At 50.6% G+C, this 18886-nt stretch overlaps 1 protein-coding gene across 1 annotated transcript in view; it reads right to left on the bottom strand.

Moving 5' to 3' along the window:
• Positions 1 to 15278: 15278 nt before the first annotated feature.
• Misp (mitotic spindle positioning) overlaps positions 15279 to 18886 on the bottom strand; it is a 9216-nt gene continuing 5608 nt past the window's right edge. The window contains 4 exon segments of the mRNA XM_055607754.1: positions 15279 to 15816; positions 16431 to 16469; positions 17884 to 18014; positions 18479 to 18886. The exon segment at positions 18479 to 18886 is cut by the window's right edge and continues 4 nt beyond it. Of these exon segments, the coding sequence (XP_055463729.1) occupies positions 15727 to 15816; positions 16431 to 16469; positions 17884 to 18014; positions 18479 to 18886 (668 nt within the window). The 3' untranslated portion in view covers positions 15279 to 15726.

Here is an 18886-nt window from a genome sequence, read left to right as displayed (position 1 = left end):
TTATTATTATTATTATTATTATTATTATTATTATTATTATTATTATTTTGTTTTTCAGGACAGGGTTTCTCTGTGTAGCTGTGTAGCGCTGGCTGTCCTGGACTCTCTTTGTAGACCAGGCCGGCCTCGAATCCACGGAGATCCACCTGCCTCTGCCTCCCTGAGTGCAGGAATTGCAGGTGTGCACCACCAAACCCAGCTTGCTCATTTATTTCTTTAAATTACATTTATTTTGGGGTGAGGGTGGCTTGTGCCATGATACATGTATGGAGGGGACAGGGTAACTTAGAGAAGTCATTTCTCTCCTTTTGTCAGGTGCATCATGGGAACTGAACCCAGGACATCAAGCTCCATGGCACCTTTGCCCACTGAATACCTCACTTTGCCTAGGTGAGTCTAGTCTTGTCTGCCCACATCCCTGACAACCAGAGAGTAGGGAATGGATCATTTTGTGAGAAACAGGGTCTCAACAAATGCAAGTTGAGGCCGTGAATATAAGGTTCATAGAAGCGGCATATTTAGGGCCGGGGCTCAGTGTAGAGTGCGCTCACCAAGGTTCCATCCCAAGCACCACATAAACCTAGCCTTGTGGTACAGCCTGTCACTCCAAAACTGGGCCGATGAATGCAGGAGGAACAGGAGTTCAAAGTCATCCTTGGGTACCTTGTGAATTTAAGGCCAGCCTGGGCTACATAAGTCTCTGACTCCAGAGAGAAGATATTCAGGTGCAGGCAGCCCCGGGCCCTGTACTAACTGTAGTAGAAATGGGTTGGTAAGGCTCTTCGGAGACCCCCTCTGGAGGTCCTGGGGTGGGAATGGACAGAAAAGACTCTCCCTGGATCCTGGGCAGCATGCAGCCCTGCACTGGCCCTAGGTCTCATTCTGGTACCCTCTGATGTTGAACAGTGAGACTTTTTCTGAGCTGCCAGTCTGTTTGTATCGCAATACAGGCTGCTGAGCATCCAGGACAGCAGGTGGAGTGGGGCCAGGCAAGCCCGGGCCTCTGTGTAGCCATGGAGACAGGGATAGCAATGGCCCCGTCTGCAAGCTTACCTCTGTGGCCTTGCAAAATTTATTGAAAGGGAGATGTCTAGATAAGTCTGAACCTGAGCCAGGCTGGAAATGATCCAGATGCTACTTCCTTGCTGCCTGGCTGCCAGGTCATCTGTAGGGAATATCAGAAGACCTAGAGAGGCCTCCGGCCAATAGTTCCAGGGTGAATTCTTGGGGATCCCTTCCCCGTTGTGGGCCTCTGTGGCATCTAGACCTTCCTTCGTTTTTATAATCCACAGGCATAAGGATGTGTTTTTGTTTTGAGATGGGGTCCTCAGTAGCCCTGGCTGGCTGAAAACTCACTGTGTAGCCAAGGATGACCTTGAACTCCTGATCCTCCTGCCTCTACCTCCCTGGTACTGGAGTGACAGACATGTACCAACAGGCCAGGTATATGGTGCTTGGAATGGACTGCAGGACTTCATGAAAGTGAAGGAGCTCCAGTGCTAGCCTGAAACATCTTTTATGTTTGTTTTTCAAGACAAGACTTTTCTGTGTAGCCCTGTCTGTCCTGGAACGTGCTCTTTAGACCAGGCTGGCCTCTTCCAGGCTGCCTGCTTCTGTCTCCCAAGTGCTTGGATTAAAGGCATATGCCATCACAGCCCAGCCTAAGACAATTTTGTTTGTTTGTTTGTTTGTTTGTTTGTTTTCAAGACAGGGTTTCTCTGTATAACTCAGACTGTCTTGGAACTTGTTCTGTAGACCAGGCTGGCCTCATAGAGATTGGCCTGCCTCTGCCTCCCAAGTGCTGAGATCAAAGACATGGGCCACCACCATCTGGCTGACACCTTCCTAATGTAAAGAAAATGAAGGCCAGGCACTGAGGAGAAACCTTGTCCAAGATGGCCTGAGTTTCATTTCTGGCACCAAAAACCTAGAAAAGAAACAGCAGCAAAGCCAAGTGTGCAGTCCAGCAGTCCAGCAGTCCCAACGGACTCTTCTCCAGAGGGGAGCTGTCCCCAGGGAGAATGATCAATTTCTGGAGATATGTATGGTTCACAATCGGACAAGAAGTAGCAGGGCTACATAGATAGACTCAGTGTCGAAAACCCTCCTCCTCCTCTTCCTTCTCCTCCTCCTTCTTCAGAAAATGGCCTGGCGCCATGTCCACAGCACCCGTGGGAGGCCATGCATGGTGGGGCATGATGATGTTTGTCATCTCAGCACTGGGGAGGGAAGGGGTGGTCACAAATACCAGGTCAGCCTGGCCTGCACAGGGAAACCCTATCTCTGAAAAACTACGACAGGCAAACCAAACTGTTCCCCGATAGTGACCCCTGGAGTCTGGTTCCCATGTGTCATGGACCTGGAATGCCATTACCCCCAGAAGGTGCAGGTGGGGCCCATGGGGTTCTAGTACCAAAGACTTGCTGGCTATTACCCCTGTCCCAATTCTGGTCACCCCCCCCCCAGGGTTTTATCAAGGGCAATGCAGGAAAGTGGAGATGGGGAGCTCAGGGTGTGGGGTGATCTTTAGCGCATCAATAATTCACAGCAGACAAGCAACACTTGATCTTGGTCCCAGCAGCGGCTCAGGTGCCTGCTGAGGGACACATTACAGCAGCCCAGTGGATGAGCCTCATGTGACCAATCAGGACTGCCTGGCAAGCACTGTGGACAGTCAGCACTTTCTTCTCCCTTTCTTTTTCCCCCTCAAACTCCCTACGTGGCAGAGGACGGCCTTGAATCCTTACCTCTCCTGCCTCTGCCTCCTGAGTGCTGGAGTAACAGGAGTATGTTGCCAGGTCAGGCTTTCACATATTTCTTTTAAAAGAAATTTACATTTATTTCCTTACCTGATGTGTCTGTGTGTGGGTGTACATGCAATGGAGCATGCTTGGCAGGCAGACAGCTTACGGCGGTTGGCTCTCCCTCTGCACCCTCTCAGCTCAGGGGCCTGAACTACCTCAGGTCATCAGCCTCACAGCAATGCATTCACCCACTGACCCAGCTGGCCTAGGGCCTTACCCTGTCTCTAAGGCTAGATTTGTATTTTTTTAATTAGTATTTGTCTCATATAATATATTTTGACTATATTTTTCCCACCTCCCAACTCCTCCCAGATCCTCTCAACCTCCTTTACACTACCAACTTTATCTTTTCTTTCTCTTTCTCTTAAACAAAGCCGGGCTTGGTGGCGCACGTCTGTGATCCCAGCACCCGGGAGGCAGACGCAGGAGGTTCTCTGTGAGGCCAGCCTGGGCTATAACTCAAGTCCAGGACAGCCAGGGCTACAAAACGGCCTCAAAAACCAAAAATAAAAATGAAAAAAAAAATATATATATATATAAAATTCACACACGCAGAGAAATAAAAGCATGAAGTTCCCTTTGTATATGGCAACTCCTAAACGTGAGACCTACTCTGAAGTGTGGTTTATATGCCCAGTGAGATTTTTGTTTGTTTGGTTTGTTTTTTTGAGACAGGGTTTCTCTGTGGAGCTCTGGCTGTCCTGAACTCATTCTGTAGACCAGGCTGGCCTGGAACTCAGAGATCCACCTGCCTCTACCTCTCAATGCTGGGACCAAAGGCGTGCGCCACCAGCAGCAACTTCCAACCCAGGATGCTGTAGGATGCTGGGACTAGCTGTGCACTAAAGCTCTGCCCCAGCCCTTCACTGGGGAATCCTAGAAAGAAGCTATTTTGCCTAAATACCAACACATAGACTTTTAATTTTTATTTTTTTAATGTATTGTTTTTGAGATAGAATCTCTCTATAGCCCCGACTTCCCGCTGTTACTTTGGTTTTTGTTTTGTTTTTTTGGTTTTTTTGAAACAGGGTCTCTCTGTGTAGTCTTGGCTATCACGGACTCAGAGATCCTGCCTGCCTCTGCCTCTCAGAGTGCTGGAATTACAGGTGTGCACCACTGAATCAGGCTGGAACACTTTGTCTTTGTGGAGACCTGCCTCCCCAACTGCTGGGATTAAAGGCCTGTGCCGCTACAGCTGGCTAATGCACTTTTAATTTATGGTGCAACCACAACACTTCCCTTTCCCTTTCCTCCCCCAACCCCTCCCAGTGCTTCCTTCACTCTGAAATGGCAGCCTCTTTTTCTTTTCATGTTATTGTTTTATGCTTGTGTGTGTGTACTAATATATAAGTGCAGCCTGCTGAGTCTGTTTGTATCTGGTTTCAGGGCTGACCACTCTTTACTGGGCACTCCACAGGGGCCTGATCCCTGGGAGGGGCTAATTCTCCTTCTCCCAGCACTCCTTGCCTGCAGTTCTTTGTCAAGGAGTGGGGCCTCATGACATTTTCCTCTTTCCATGTCAGCCTATTGATTGCTCTGGCCATTCTTCGAATCCTGTTTATGGAGCCATTTCTAGAAGAGTTTCATAGTGGACTTCCTGGTCTTCTGCAACCTTCTGAGCTGTCTGCTGAGGCAGCCCCAGACGCTGTGATGCAGATGCATCCAGTTGTGGTTTTCTTCCATGGTCTCCATCTGCTGTACTGAGAGTCTTCTTTGATGTCAGGGGTGCACTTAGCTATGGGTAGAAGGATAAGGTCCAGAATGTGGTTATGAATTATGCTGGTCCAGCCAAGTGGTGGTAGTGGGTCCTCTTCTAAGATCCATGACCGGCCCTGGGAGGCTGCCAATGTGTCCGGTACCAGGCCTAGTCTCCCTCCTGTTGACTGGCCTGACATCCAATCAGACAGCTGTTGGTTGCCAGACATATGAGTGCATTTAAGAATACTCTGCCTGACTGGCTCTTTGGCCTCCCCACCCCCCAAGGGAGGAGCAGTCCTGTTAGGCCACAGAGGAGAGCTTTGCAGCCAGTCCTGAAGATATCTGATAAAACAGGATCAGATGAATGGGGAGGAGGTCCCCCCATCAGTGGACTTGGAAAGGGGCACGGTGGAGATGAGGGAGGGAGGGAGGGAAGGAGGGAGGGACTGGGAGGGAAGGAGGGATCTGGACAAGGCTGGGATACAGAGTTAATAAAATGTAACTGTAACTGATAAAAAAATAAAATTCAAAAAAAAAAAAAAAAAGAATACTCTGCCATGTTGGTCACTGTCTTGGTTCATGCATGCCTCTGCTAGGTGGGACCATTTAATGGCTTCCCTCACTTGTTAGCTGACATAGTATTTTCTGGAACCATGGAAGCCAGACTGCAGAAATGAAGCCTCTGGGGAAGACTTGGTTCAAACTTCCCAAGGAGTCCTTTGTCCTAAATGTCCTTAGACAGACTGTGGTGTCTTCAGCAGTAGGGGCTTACCTTCGACCAAGTCAGAAAGGAGACAGTCAGCAAAGCAACTGACAGCACATTCTGGAGGCAAGGAGAGGGAGCCCTCATTAGCTGCTGCTGGGGCTGCAGACTGACGCAGCTACTACAGAAATCAGTGGGGAGTCCCAAAGGCTAAAAATCACCCTCCCGTGGGACCCAGGTATACCGCTTCGCTTCTTGGCATGTGCCCGAAGGACATCCTACTCCTCAGATACTCCCTCAACCTGTCCATTGCTACTCCACGCATAACAGCTAAGAAATGGAAACAACTGGAATGTTCTTCAACCGATGAGCAGATAATGAAAATGTAGTCTATATACACTAGAGAATATCATTCATCTGTAAAGAAAACCAAAATCGTGAAACTTGCAGGTAAATGGATGGAACTTGAAAAGAACACATCGAGTGTGGAAACCCAGACCCAGAAAGACAAACAGCCAGTATTCTCTCTTAATGGAGGCTCAAACGTTCAGATGTTCAGATGTGAGTATGTAGACTGTAGCAACTGCAGAAACTGGGAAAATGTAAAAGGGATCTCGGGGGCTGGAGAGATGGCTCAGAGGTTAAGAGCACTTGGTGTTCTTCCAAAGGTCCTGAGTTCAATTCCCAGCAACCACATGGTAACCCCTGCCATCAATAATGAGATCTGGTGCCCTCTTTCTGCCTTATAGGCACACATGCAGGCAGAATACTGAATAAATAATAAATAAATAAATCTTTAAAAAAAAAAAAAAGGGATCTCAGGGCGCCGGTGACGGTGGGGTCTCCTTGGAATGGGAGCAGCAGGATTCATATGATGTGAAGCGGGCAAAGTAGGGACCAAAATAATGGGGTGCTCCAACAGGGAAGAATGCACAGAGGTCAATACCAAAGAAGGAGGGGCGAGGGACAAACACCACCAACGCTGTTGGGTAAAGCCTCAAGGAATCATATTATTTTATAGTTACCTAAGATCATACACAATACATACATATCTATTTGTGTGTGTGTGTGTGTGTGTATTTTGGGGATTTCTCTGTGTAGCTTTGGTTGTCCTGTACTCACTTTGTAGACCAGGTTGACCTCGAACTCAAAAAGATCTACCTGCCTCAGCCTCCCGGAGTGCTGGGATACATATACATCTTAGAGGGAGATAAGCTCCTTGGGCTGACCGTGCTCTCAAGAAGAACCACAGACTAAAAGAAGCCCGGGATTGGGCAGGAAAAGTGGCTCTTCCAGCAGTCAGCCAGCGTGCTCCAAGTGACTCCCCAAACCACACAGGCTACTGCTATTGCCTCCTCGCTTTTTAAACTGACCCGCATTGGGGCTGAGGAGGTGCCTGATAGCCTAGGAGCGCTGGCTGCTCCTCCAGGGGACCCATTTTGATTCCCAGCACCACTGCAGCAGCTGTACCAACCAACCACGGTTAGTCCAGCCTCAGGATCTGATACCCTCTTCCAGTCTCTGCGATGCATAGACATACATGCAGGCAAACTGCCCATTCAAATAAAAATATATATACATACGAGAGAGAGTCGGGTTGAGACTCATTCTGCCTGCTCCCCCAACTTCTCCACAGTCCTCACAGGGTTAAAAGTCAGCGACTTGATCATGAAGAACTCTAGAATCGGTTGGGCAGCCACCAGCCCCACATCTTCCCTCTCTGCTGTGTTCTCTGAGCAGGCTCCTTTCTAAATCCAGATAAAAAAGTTCCCTGCTAGAAACAGAAACACAGTGTGACCTTCCTGTCACCCGCAAACCTGGGCCTCCAAGAGGTTTTTGTGGATTCCAGGTAGTGTGAGAAATTCTGGGAGGCATCAGGAAAGAGCTACGCGGAAACGTATTTTATTTTTCAAAACTGGGGATTCCATACTAGGGCCTTGCCACCAGGGCATGCTGTCAACCTTGTAATAATTTTTTATTTGGGTCTCGTGTAGACCAGGATAGCCTTGGTCTCCTGGTCCTCCTGCCTCCCACCTCCTGAATGCTGGGATAACAGGCCTGCATGTTTTGAGACAACGCAACATCTCATGCTAGCCCAGTCATTAAAATTGCAGCAATCCCTCTACCTCGGCTTTCCTGAAGGAAAACACTAACGGATACTCCTGTCTGGAGTCCAGATTGTCCTGCAGGAGCCCCGCCCAGCCTTAAGAAACAAAGGTTTCCCGGGATTCCGAATCTGTTCTTTGATATCCCCGCCTCCTGGAGGCTGTTCCCCCCCCCCCCCCAATTTGCCACCAGCCGAGCAAAAAGGCCGTAAACCAGAGTAACCTTGGAAAGCCCGGCTGGGGTGGGCTCCCAGCAGAGACGGGTGCGGGGCGGGGGAGGGGAGGTTGCTGGGGTCACGGTGACCTCTGCCCCCGCAGTCCGGAGCCCCAATCCTCCCTCAGCGGGGAGCCACGCCCGCATTCCTCTCATTCCCCTTCCACCAAGCATTGTTTATCTGTTTGTTTTAAATTAGACTTAGCCAGGAATTCCTTTCCCGGCCTGGACTTGGCAGGAGCCTGGGGGGATGGGTGTGAAGGGTTAGACTGCCCAGGCGGGGGCACAGACATTCCAGAGGCAAAGTCCCTCCCACTTCCTCAGACTCACGCGGCGCGTGAATTTCCTCCACTCCTCTTTCTACTATCACAAACCCAGAGTTTCAGACTTGTTAGAATACAGGAGCCTGATCTCCCGCCCCCCAGCCCCTCTCCAGGGAATTCCAAGCGGGGCTCCACCCGTGACCACGCCCCAGCCCCTCATTGGGGATTTCTAGACAGGGGCTGTACCACTGAAGAGGCTGGGAGGTAGGAAACGAGGGATCTCTGCCACCTACAAGGCAGGGCTGGAGGCCAGTACCGAACCCAGGTATCCCTAAGTTCCCCCTTCCTTTTACACTCCCCCTCTGCGCCCTCCCACCCAGCTCTGCGCAGCCATAAGTCTGCTTGTTGTACCGTGGAAGAAATTCCAGCAAGCCCAAGCAGCCCAGGTGCACGTTACTGCCTAGGACTCCGAAGGCTGGAAAAACCTGCTGGGGATGTTTCTGGCCCAACTCTCCGAGTTTGGAGGTTTGGATGTGATGGCGCCCATCAGTCAATGCCCTGCGGACTATGCAGGGTGCCTGCGACCTGCGGTTTGTTTGTTTGTTTGTTTGGACGTGCTCTCATGTAGCCCAGGCTAACACAAACTGGACATGGTCTTGAGCCTCTGATTGACTCTTCTGCCTCCATTTTCTGATTGCTGAGATGATAGCCATGCGCCACCGAGCTCTGTTTATGCAATGCCGGGAGTGGAACCCAGTGATTCACTCAGGATAGCTAAGCCCTCTGCCTAGGGTCATCCCACAGACCCAGAAGGCGCAGGCAGAAGCATCACGAATTTGAGGCCACCTGGGCTACAAAGAGAAACCTTCGCCGGAAAGACCGGAAAGCACATCATTACCAACGAAGAAACTGAAAAACAGCCTAACTTAATTTTACCGTTTTAATATTTATTCTTTAAAAAAAGAATCCTGTTTAGTTATTACATTTTTATTTATGTATTTTATTTGTTATGGGTGTTTCGCCTGCATATCTACAGCCAGGGCTACACAGAGAAACCCTGTCTCAAACAAACAAAAGAAAAGGGGGGGGGGTGATGGCTCATGGGTTACCTACCGAGCACCTCTTCCAGAGGACCCAGGTTTCCAGCACTCACAAGGCAGCTCACAACTGTCACTAACTCCAGTTCCAGGGGATCCCAACACCTTCTGGATGTCTTGGAACTCTCTGTGTAGACCAGGGTGGCCCCGAACTCACAGAGATCTGCCTGCCTCTGCCACCACCTAAAGGCATGCACCACCACCTGGCCCAGGCCCTGTTTTCTTATATTCATTCTCTTTGTGTAGCACAGGCTGCCCTGGTACTTGGTGTGTAGGCCAGACTGGCCTTAAACTCACAAATATCCACATGCCTCCTGTCCTGAATGGGCTGAGAATGGTGTTCTGTCTTTCTTGATATTGGAAGTAATGTACTCCAGGCTGGTCTTGAACTCTCAGCAATCCAGCTGCCTCTGCCTCCTGAATACTGACTGGGATGAGGGCGGTGCACCTGTGATGCCCAGTTGGAGTACACAGTACTGAGACTGGGCCAGGCCACGCTCTGAGCACCCTGTGTGACAGCTCACTGCAGTACCATTTACCACAAACTGCCCAGAAAGTACCTTGGATGACCCAGGGTCCCCGGCCCCGGGGACGTCACACTGCCCGGGATGGGAAAGCAGCCTTTCCCCACCCAAGTCACTGGCCTGCTGAGGCTGTACACCAGAATGGACAGCATGCAGATGGCTACTTCCTGCCAGGAAAGGGGATTTGGGACTTGCAATTATGAGTTTCATGCCAGACCAGCACACTTCCTCAGAAAGGCCCAAATATGGCCCAGGGGCTGAACCTTCCAGAGTCATCTTGACCATGTGGTCACTAAAGCCAAGGACAGCTGTACAGAGAGCAGGGGTCTAATTTTGGCCATGCTGCCATGGCAGAGGGCGTCTGGGAACACCAGTCTCCTGTCCAGAGAGGAATCTCCTTTGCTGTCCATGTGGAGACGGCCTCTGCGGTTGGTGGCTGATTCCCATATATGACTTGCTCACCCAGTCTTTGCATAGGCAATTTATTTCTAGTTAAAACATTTACTCTTTTACTTTAAACAAGTTGCAAATGGCACTCAGGGAGAAGATGCTTAGCAGAGTACAATCAACGCAGCAATCAGGTGCAAAGTACACAGACCCTCCCAAGATGTCGGTGGGTGTGACTGTCCTCAGAGAGCAGGGGACAGGGACCCAGGCCTAGCACACAGCACCTCAGAAAGCTCAGGAAGGAGGAACGTGAGAGTGGAACCTTTCTAGGCTATAAAATTAGTTTAAAGCCAGCCTGGCCTAGTATCTGTGAGACCCGGTCTCAAAATAAAAAACTGTGGATGAGCCAGAGCAAAGGGCACTCCCACACACTGATGCCCACAGGCTCCGTAGCCAAGGCTCCTTTTGTTGTTGGGTCCCCAAACATGCAGAAGAAAACCACTTCTGACCCTGGAAAGGACCAGGCAGAAAGCACAGACACTGCAAGAGTCAGATGGTGCCATGAAGCCAGGTATGTGAGAGTAAGACCCACACTGCTCTAGTGAGAATTTTGGAATTGTTTTTTAAGATATATTTAGTTTATTATGTATATGATGTTCTGCCTGCATGTACACCAGGATGCCAGAAGAGGGCACCAGATCTCATTGTAGGTGGTTGTGAGCCACCATGTGGTTGCTGGGAATTGAACTCAAGACATCTGGAAGAGCAGCCAGTGCTCTTAACCTCAGAGTCATCTCTCCAGCCCCTTGGTTTCTTTAAAAAACACAAATAAGCAAGTGGTGACAGTGCATGACTTTAATCCCAACACTTGGGAGGCAGAGGCAGTCGGTTCTCTGAATTCCAGGCCAGTCTAGTCGACAGACATAGTTTCAGGACAGCCAGGGCTACACAAGCCCTGTCTTCAAAACAAAACAACAACAGCAGTAACAACAAAAACCCAAAACCACACACACACAACTCTCAAAAGCCAAATATTGTAAGAAGGTGTTTAATCCCAGGTGTGGGGATACAAGGCTGCTTTGGACTGTTCAAAGCACTGACTATGATTTGTCTTGTGCTCTAGCAGAGACGTGGTTTTGCCAGCTGCAGAGAGTTTCTGCGACTGTGTGAGGTTTGGCATTCTGGGAACTTTTCAGAGGGTCTATAAACGCTCAGGCCCTGAGAGGGGGTGGGGTTGGTGGTTGGTAATCCTTCAGGGTGTTGGTTGTGCTTGTTAGTGGTCATGATCGAAGAAGAAAGGAAAAGAAATTAGATTCAGGGATCTCTATCTCTCCCCTCTAGTCTTCTTCCTCTCTTATGTAGTAATAGGGAGTGAGACAGTGGGGGCATAAAGGGTGGAAAAAAGAAGAACCCACAAAGCAGCGAAGACAGGAAAGGCAGGGGAGCTACAGGATGGGCACTGGGATATGGCGACCTCTTATTAGTTCAGTCTTTAATTTTTTATTTATTTCTATTTTATATGTAAGAGTGTTTGCCTGTGTGTATGAATGTGCCTTGTGTGTACACAGTTCCCGCAGAGGCCAAAAGAGGGCACCGGACCCCTGGAACTGGAGTTGTAAATGGTTGTGTGTGCTGCTATTGAGAGGACCAGGCCTGATCACCCCCCCCCCCCAAAAAAAAAAAAAGTCATTAGGCCCATTAGTCTCATTAGGCCATTGGTCACCGATTCCAGGAATAAGAAAACCATAAAACTCCCACCCAAGGAATAGCCTGGAGGTAGCCACAAGAATGGGAAGGTATCTTATCTCAGGGTGCAGGCCTCTGTGCTGGGCAGCCCACCGACCTAACATTCCTGAGGTTATGTCAGCCAATCACTTTGTAACAAGCTTTGCCTTTGCTGAGCAGCATCCAATCCTGGTACTGCTAAGCTGGGAATTCCCGGTTCTTGCTCAAACCCCAATAAAAACCCTGCCATGCAGCAGCTTGGGGCTCTCCTCTCTGACCCACTGCACTGGTGTCAGTAGAGAGAACGAAATTAAGACAAAATAAAGCTCTTTGCTCTTGCATATGTGGTCCAGCTCCTGGCTCCTGGTGGTCTTTAGGGACCTTAACATTGTGTGGGTGATGGAAATCGAACTTGAGTCTCCTTCAGAGCAGTATGTTTTCTTACTGTTTGAGCCATCTCTACAGCTGCTGTAGGGAGGGTTTAACTTTTGACATTTATAAGGTAGGAGGCAAGAGGACTGAGAAAGGAGGGATTTGTCACATGTGGCTGCAGGCTGTCCTTTTTACTGCTGGGAACACAGAAGTGGAAGTCAGAACAGGATGGGGGATCATGAGAGAAGAAAGACAGATAGAGGACATTATGGGAGGTTAGTGGGAAGATGATGTAGGTTGATGGAAGATGGTAGAGGATGGTGGGAAAATGGAGAAGGATGATGATGGAGGGTGGTGAAGGATGATGGAGGATGATGGAAGAGGATGGAGTATGATGGAAGAGGATGGAGGATGATGGAGGGTGGTGGAGGATGATGGAGGATGATGGAAGAGGATGGAGGAGGATGGTGGAGGATGGTGGAGGAGGATGGTGGAGGGCAGTGGAATATAATGGAGGATTGCCGAATGTTACTCTTCAAGCACCACATTTCTGGTGTTAGTTTGTCACATTGGGTATCTCTGTCACAGGAAACACGTGCAGTAAGTCGATGGAGCTAGATTGTAATTATCTGTTTTCGAAATATTTGTTTGGAAACTTTAAAACTTACTCTGTTTCACTCCAGAAATGGTCTCGGGTAAGCCAAGTCCTTTGCCCCTGTGGACGACTGAGCGTCTCGAGTCTCTTCTCCCAAGTGCAGCACTGTGGTGATAGCATGTCTGCCTTATGTAAAGCTGGCATGGAGGCTGGGGCTCCTGCACACCAGGTGAGAGTGCCATTCTCTGAGCTACAGCCCATTATGTATGTTGTCTGTCTGTCTGTATGTATGTATGGGTTTTTTTTTCTCTTTTCTTTTATGGTTTTTCCAGACATGGTCTCTGCAGTAGCCCTGGCTGTACTGCAACTCACTCTGTAGACCAGGCTGGCCTTGAACTCAGAGATCCATCTGCCTCTGCTTTCCGAGAATGTTGGGATTAAAGGCGTGTGCCATCACCAGCTGGCATGCTGTTGTAGCTGACTTAATTGTTTTTGTTTTGTGTTTTGAGGCAGGGTTTCTCTGTAATCTGGATATCCCTGGATGTCTATAGACCAGGCTGGCCTTGAACTCACAGTGATCCATCTGCTTCTTCTAGTGTGCTGGGATTATAGGCATGCACCACCATGCCCGGTCTGACTTAAATTTTTTACAGTTGGTAGTGGCACATGCCTTTAATCCTAGGTCTACAGAGTGAGTCCAGGACAGCCATGGCTATTACACCTGTCTCAAAAAAACAAAAACAAAATATGAATTAAAATCTATGATATAGCTGTGGCAGGGTGCTTAGATAGTGTACAGGCGGCTATGGGTTCAATTCTCACCGTGACAAAAACAAAAAGAAAAATCCAGGACAGCCAAAGCCAGGCTGGTACCACGGCTGAACAGGCAATGATTCTTGTTGTGCAAGCCAGACCTGAGTCCCTTCCTTAGATGCTATGCCATCCCTCGGGAAAGTGAATCTCTGGTCTACAGAGCCAGTTCCGGGACAGCCAGGGCTACAACAGAGAAACCCTATGTCAAGGTGAAAGCAGAGGGTGGACTCCACAAAGGTGTCCTCTGACTTCTGTGTCGATCTGCAGCTGGAATCCACGCCAGCTTTGTGCCTCATGGCTGAACTTCCTGCCATCCCTGCAGTCCCCGGCTGTTCCAGGCACCTGCCACAGCTGCCAGAGAGGCACCTCTTAGCTGCCAGAGGGACCGCTGCTCCCATGCCCACCCAGCAGGAATCTGGTTGTTGCTGGTGCTTTGCCTCCCTCTGGCGGCCGTGTGCAAATGCTGTTTCAAACCGGGAGGTTCTTGACTTAACCCTCCTCCAGAGAGTAGGGTTAATTAATGAAGGCCAGAATGAACTGGCATTAATTCTGCGCTGACTGTGCACCCTGTGCAGGGGTTACCATTCAGACACCAGTTGGGGTGGTGCCAACAGAGTCTCGGCTCGTGCAAAGGAGGAAACTGAGGCTGGCCTTGGCCAGAGCTCTCCAATAGGGAAAAGAAAGTTGGAAGACGGTATCTGGCTTTGCCAAAGCCAGTTTGAATTGTTTTGCTTGGGTTATCTTTTTCTTTCAAAAGGCCTTTGGCTGGTCCCACATCCAACTTCAGTCCCCAGGCATCCAGCCACTGATTGGCTCTGTGACCCTAACAAAATCACACCACCTCTGTGATCTCCCAAGCCTGCCTGGGACACACTTCACATAGTAACAGTTTTACCTGAGGTGAATGTGTGATGATGATGGGATGGGATCTCCTTTGGCGTGGATGGATTGTGGCATTACTAGATACGAAGTGAGAGCACACAGGCTTCGCACATAATTGGAGGTAGGAAGGCACTCCCGCCTCAGAGAGCCCCAAGTCCTAAGTTTGCATTGGAGGTGACCCAAAGCCTATTTCCTGTTTGTGCTTGGCCTTCCCCGAGCGACTGGGTCCCTGAGGCCTGGCTGAGGGAAGCACAGGGAGCCCTGAACCCGAGAGGAGGGCTTCAGGCACGTGGGGAGGGCAGCGTGAGGGCTGAGGGAAAGGATGGGAGCTGGGAGCCATCTCCCCTGGACTGCAGGTGGTTAGGTGGCCCAGCCCTGCGTGCCCTGTGGTCTCAGGGGGTGGGGTGGGGGATAAAACTGTGGCCGGAGCCAGGCTTGTGATGCCTACAGACGAAAGTGGTACTGGGGTGTAAAGGCTTCGGAGACATGCTGCTGAGGCCTGAAGAGCTGGGTAAGTCTGCTGTGGTGTGGGGAGAGAGAAAGTCTGCAAAAGGCTGTGCAGGACTTTTCATGTGTTTGTTTTTGAGTCGGGGTTTCCCTGTGTAGACCTGGCTCTCCTTAATCTCGCTCTGTAGAACTCTCAGAGATCCTCCTGCCTCTGCCTCCCAAGTGCTGGGATTAAAGGCGTGAGCCACCGCCTGGGTTCGTGTGGAAGCCTTCAAGATTCTCCAAATATCTGCCATGGCCAGTTACTGGCAGCTAGGCTCAGCAACACACAGGGACTGAGTTTAACTGTCTCCCGCTGCTCCCACCAGGCTTCGGGGAAAAGAGCAGCACCTTTATCTTTCATCTGTTGCTTTCTCTTAGGGTCACCTGGGGTAGACACAGTTTGTCCACTGCAGAGGGTACCTGGCTCAGGCTCGGCACCTTTCACAGATGGCAGGGTCCACCCCATGACTATGCTTGAGCCCTTTAATCCCTGTCGCTTCCCAATCCTGTGTGTCCAGCTTTCCCAGGACCTCAGGGAGCCAGGGCTGACATCACTGAGACGAATGGGCAGACGGAGGGCAGGGGCTGCTTGCAATGCACCCTCTACTCCAGGCGGGCAGCTCATGACAAGTTTATTTTGTAGCAACATGAACACGTTTGGGGTTGGCAAGACTGGAATGGCAGGTCCCTAAATAGAGCCCTCTTTCTCCCGAGTGGCAGATCCTGGGGCCGCTGAGGGCGAGCTCTGGACCCCCAGCTCCCAGGGCATCAGACCCTACCGTGCCTTGTTCCCTCTTTGAACTGCACAGCATTTGGCAAGGTCTTAGATACACAGAGACCTGGCAGGGGTTGTCATTTCGGCCCCAGCTGAGAACCACTCCTACCCAGGAAATACTCCCCACCCCAGGAAAGCCAAACCAACTTCCAGGCCATAAACACCCTGTGCTGGGTGTGAGGCCAGGCTCTCCAGCAGGGAGCTTAAATAGGAACCTGGCAGCAGACACTTGGCGCAGGCCTCAGATGGGATGAGGGAACAGGCATCCCCATCTCCAGTCTCAGTCGTCATCCTCACTGGCATAGATGTGTGCTTCCCAGCGTTCCGCCAAGACATTCTTGTGTCGCGTTACCCGTGTGGCTCCCAGGACCTGCACACAAGGGGCGTGGGATCTGTTGGAGACACTGACCACCTGCAGCTGGCACCCCTTGCCAGTGTGCAGGAGTGTCTGGCGCAGAGCTGAGGTGGAAATCTCCCCTCCTTTGTTTTACACTCCCTCCTAGCAACCTGCCAACTTCTGCTGAGCCATACACCCAGGAAATTGTGTATTGTGTATCCAGCTTCAGGCCAGAAAGGGTTACACTTACAATCTCAGCACTCAGGAGGCTGAGACAGGAAGACTGTGAGTTTGGGACCATCTTGCATAGCAAGTTACATGTAGCCAGCCAGGGCCACATAGCAGACATCAATAATAATAATAATAATAATAATAATAATAATAATAATAATAATAATAATACTCTTCTCTGTGGCTCAACCTATTGAAATCTTTGTCTTCTGGTAAAAAAAAAAAAATCCCATAATCTGTGCCCATGGCAGGCATCACAAGCAGATGACAGCACAATCTACCCCAGGAAGACTCTGCCAGCATAGTTGACAGCCAGTGCAGCCGCACACCCGGAAGAAAAGCCCTCAGTGACCAGCGCTGCAGTTGGGGTATTGACAAGAAGGGACACACTCCAGTCTTCTCCCTTTGGAACTCACCTCGGAGTTGACACGGTCCGAGGGGTTGATGCCTGCATACTGCATGAAAAGGTTGACAATCAGCGTTTATCCTTCCTGCCCAGCCCCAGCGCCCACCTGAAAGTTCTCACACGGCTGCAGCACCCCTTCGTGCCAAATGGGAAGAGACTCCAGCTGGCGGCACCTTGCCAGGGTCGCATGGTCATGGAGCTCAAGGCTATTTGCCATGCTGTACTGTCACACTGTTCCACTCATGGCAGCCTCTGGCCGACAGTGTCCATGGTCAGTCTCAGTGTGTCACAGTGGGGACCACACTGACAGGCCCTAGCCCCGGCACACAGACAACATTTTGTCCACAGACAAACACTCACGGTTATCAGAGAAGGAGACTAAGGGTAAGATTGGGGTCGCTACTTGCTTGTACTTGAATCTTGTCCAGCTTCGTCCACACATCACAGGGTCAGGCTGTGAGAGCAGATGAATGTGCTGGACTGTGTGTCCTTCTCTGAGGTGTCCCCCGGGCTCTTAGCGTAGCCGGGCTAAGTACACTTAGAATCAGGCTGGTCGGGGAGCTCGGTGGCTGTGGGTGCCTGTGATCCCGAAGATGCTAATGGGATGATTTCTGTACAGCCTGCCACGGGGCTGTGGCACATCCCGTGACTGGGGGTGGAGAACGGGGGACGGCTTAGGGGGTAAGGTGCTTAGCTTGCGTGTGTAAGACCCTGAGTTTGAGCCCTTGGAATCTGTGTGAAGCTGGAAGTGACAGCAAGTGTCTGTGATCCCACTGTTTTATGGTGGTGGGAGGGAGAGACGGGAGAGTGATAGCGAGTGGTGGGCCAGTGAGCCAGGTGCACAGAGACTGTCTCAAAGAAGGCAGGTGAGAACCGAGACGAGAGGTTCTTCACACTGAGTGGCACTGGGGAACACACACACACACACACACACACACACACACACCTTTAAAAAATTTATGCTGGAGCTGGGCTAGTGGCGTACATCTTTAATCCCAGCACTCGGGAGGCAAAGGCAGGAGGATCTCTTGTGAGTTTTGAGTTCGAGGCCAGCTTGGTCTACAGAGTGAGTTCCAGGACAGCCAGGGCTACATAGTGCCATTCTGTCTCAAAAAATAAAAACAAAGCCAGGTGCGGTGGCAAAAACCAACACTCTGGGAGGCAGAGGCTGGTATACTTTTGTGAGTTCTAAGCCAGCCTGGTCTACAAAGTGAGTCCAGGATAGCCAAAGCTACATAGAGAAACCCTGTCTGGAAAAACAAACAAATATAAAACCAAGATGATGATAATGACCAGTTAGTATCTGCTTTTTTTCCTCATTAGCATTTGGCCTTTGACCCCGAGGGTGATCCACACAAGGACAACGTGGCCCTGCCTGTGTGTTGCCTTAGAGATGAGAACAGACACCCGGTCCAACGCCCTGCCCTGTGGGCAGCAGCCACACCTCAGTCAACTCAACTCACCCACGACTCCCTTTTCGTCTTCTGCCCCGGAGCGCCGTCCTCTGGTGTCTCCACCCTCCACACCAGGCCTGAATGCTGCTGGATGGGGGTGAAGGATGGTGATTCCGACACTGAATAGCTGCCTGTGATGCCTGTGGTGGGGACAGAAGGAAGGAAGCAGCATCAGGGAGAGAGCCCAGTTTGTCAGTCCTCAGGCCGGGGACAAGATTCTGGAGCCGTTAGGAGGACAGGTGCATAGACGGGCAGACAGGCAGCTCGTGGTGAACAGACTGGGTGAAACAGGCACCAGGAAAGAGTTTAGATAGGCAACGTGCCAAAACTACCATGAAGCTGAGAGGGAAAATATGGCATTAACAAAGAGGAGTGATAAATCAAGAGGACGAAAGAGATGCAGCTGTCTGCGGGCCCAATAACAGAACATTTCAGAACTGGGGCAAAACCCTATGCACCTGATAACAGAGCATTCAAAAACTGCTGAGCAAAGTTAGTGTTTTCTCTCCAAAATCTACTTCCTGAGAGAAACGGATGTTTCTAAACTTCGACTCCCCGCTCTTGTCCCCTGGACAGAATAGCCAACCTCTGAATCCCTGCTCACCAGATGCCCGGGAGGAACTCCGGGACTCTTGCTCATGGCTCTCGTCCTGGTCCAGCTCTGGGGAAAACACCTCTGGGAAGAAGGCATTCCTCCTCTCCTCAGCCACCTCTCGCTCCCTCCGCAGGACACTCTCTACCTCCTTTTCCAGCAAGTCAGACTGGGACTTCTGTAGCCTCAATGCAGGGGCTCTGGCCACCTCCCAGCCCCAGGTATGGGAGGTCTCAGCAGGCTGAGGGACATCTGGGACTTTGAATCGCAGCGGACGCAGGTGGAAATTCTGTAATCGCACGACACCCCCGTTGGCATGCCGGGGCTTCTCAGGGGCCTTGGACCACTCATGTTCTGAGCTCAGAGACCTTCTGGAGCATTCTGAGACATGCCTGGGAGACCCCGAGGCCCTCCGGAAGG

This window comes from Psammomys obesus, unplaced genomic scaffold, assembly GCF_907164565.1.
Source record: "Psammomys obesus unplaced genomic scaffold, mPsaObe1.curated_primary_1811, whole genome shotgun sequence".
NCBI lineage: Eukaryota > Metazoa > Chordata > Mammalia > Rodentia > Muridae > Psammomys > Psammomys obesus.
The sequence above is the reverse complement of the archived record's forward strand: the minus strand, read 5'-3'. Positions and strand labels throughout refer to the sequence as shown.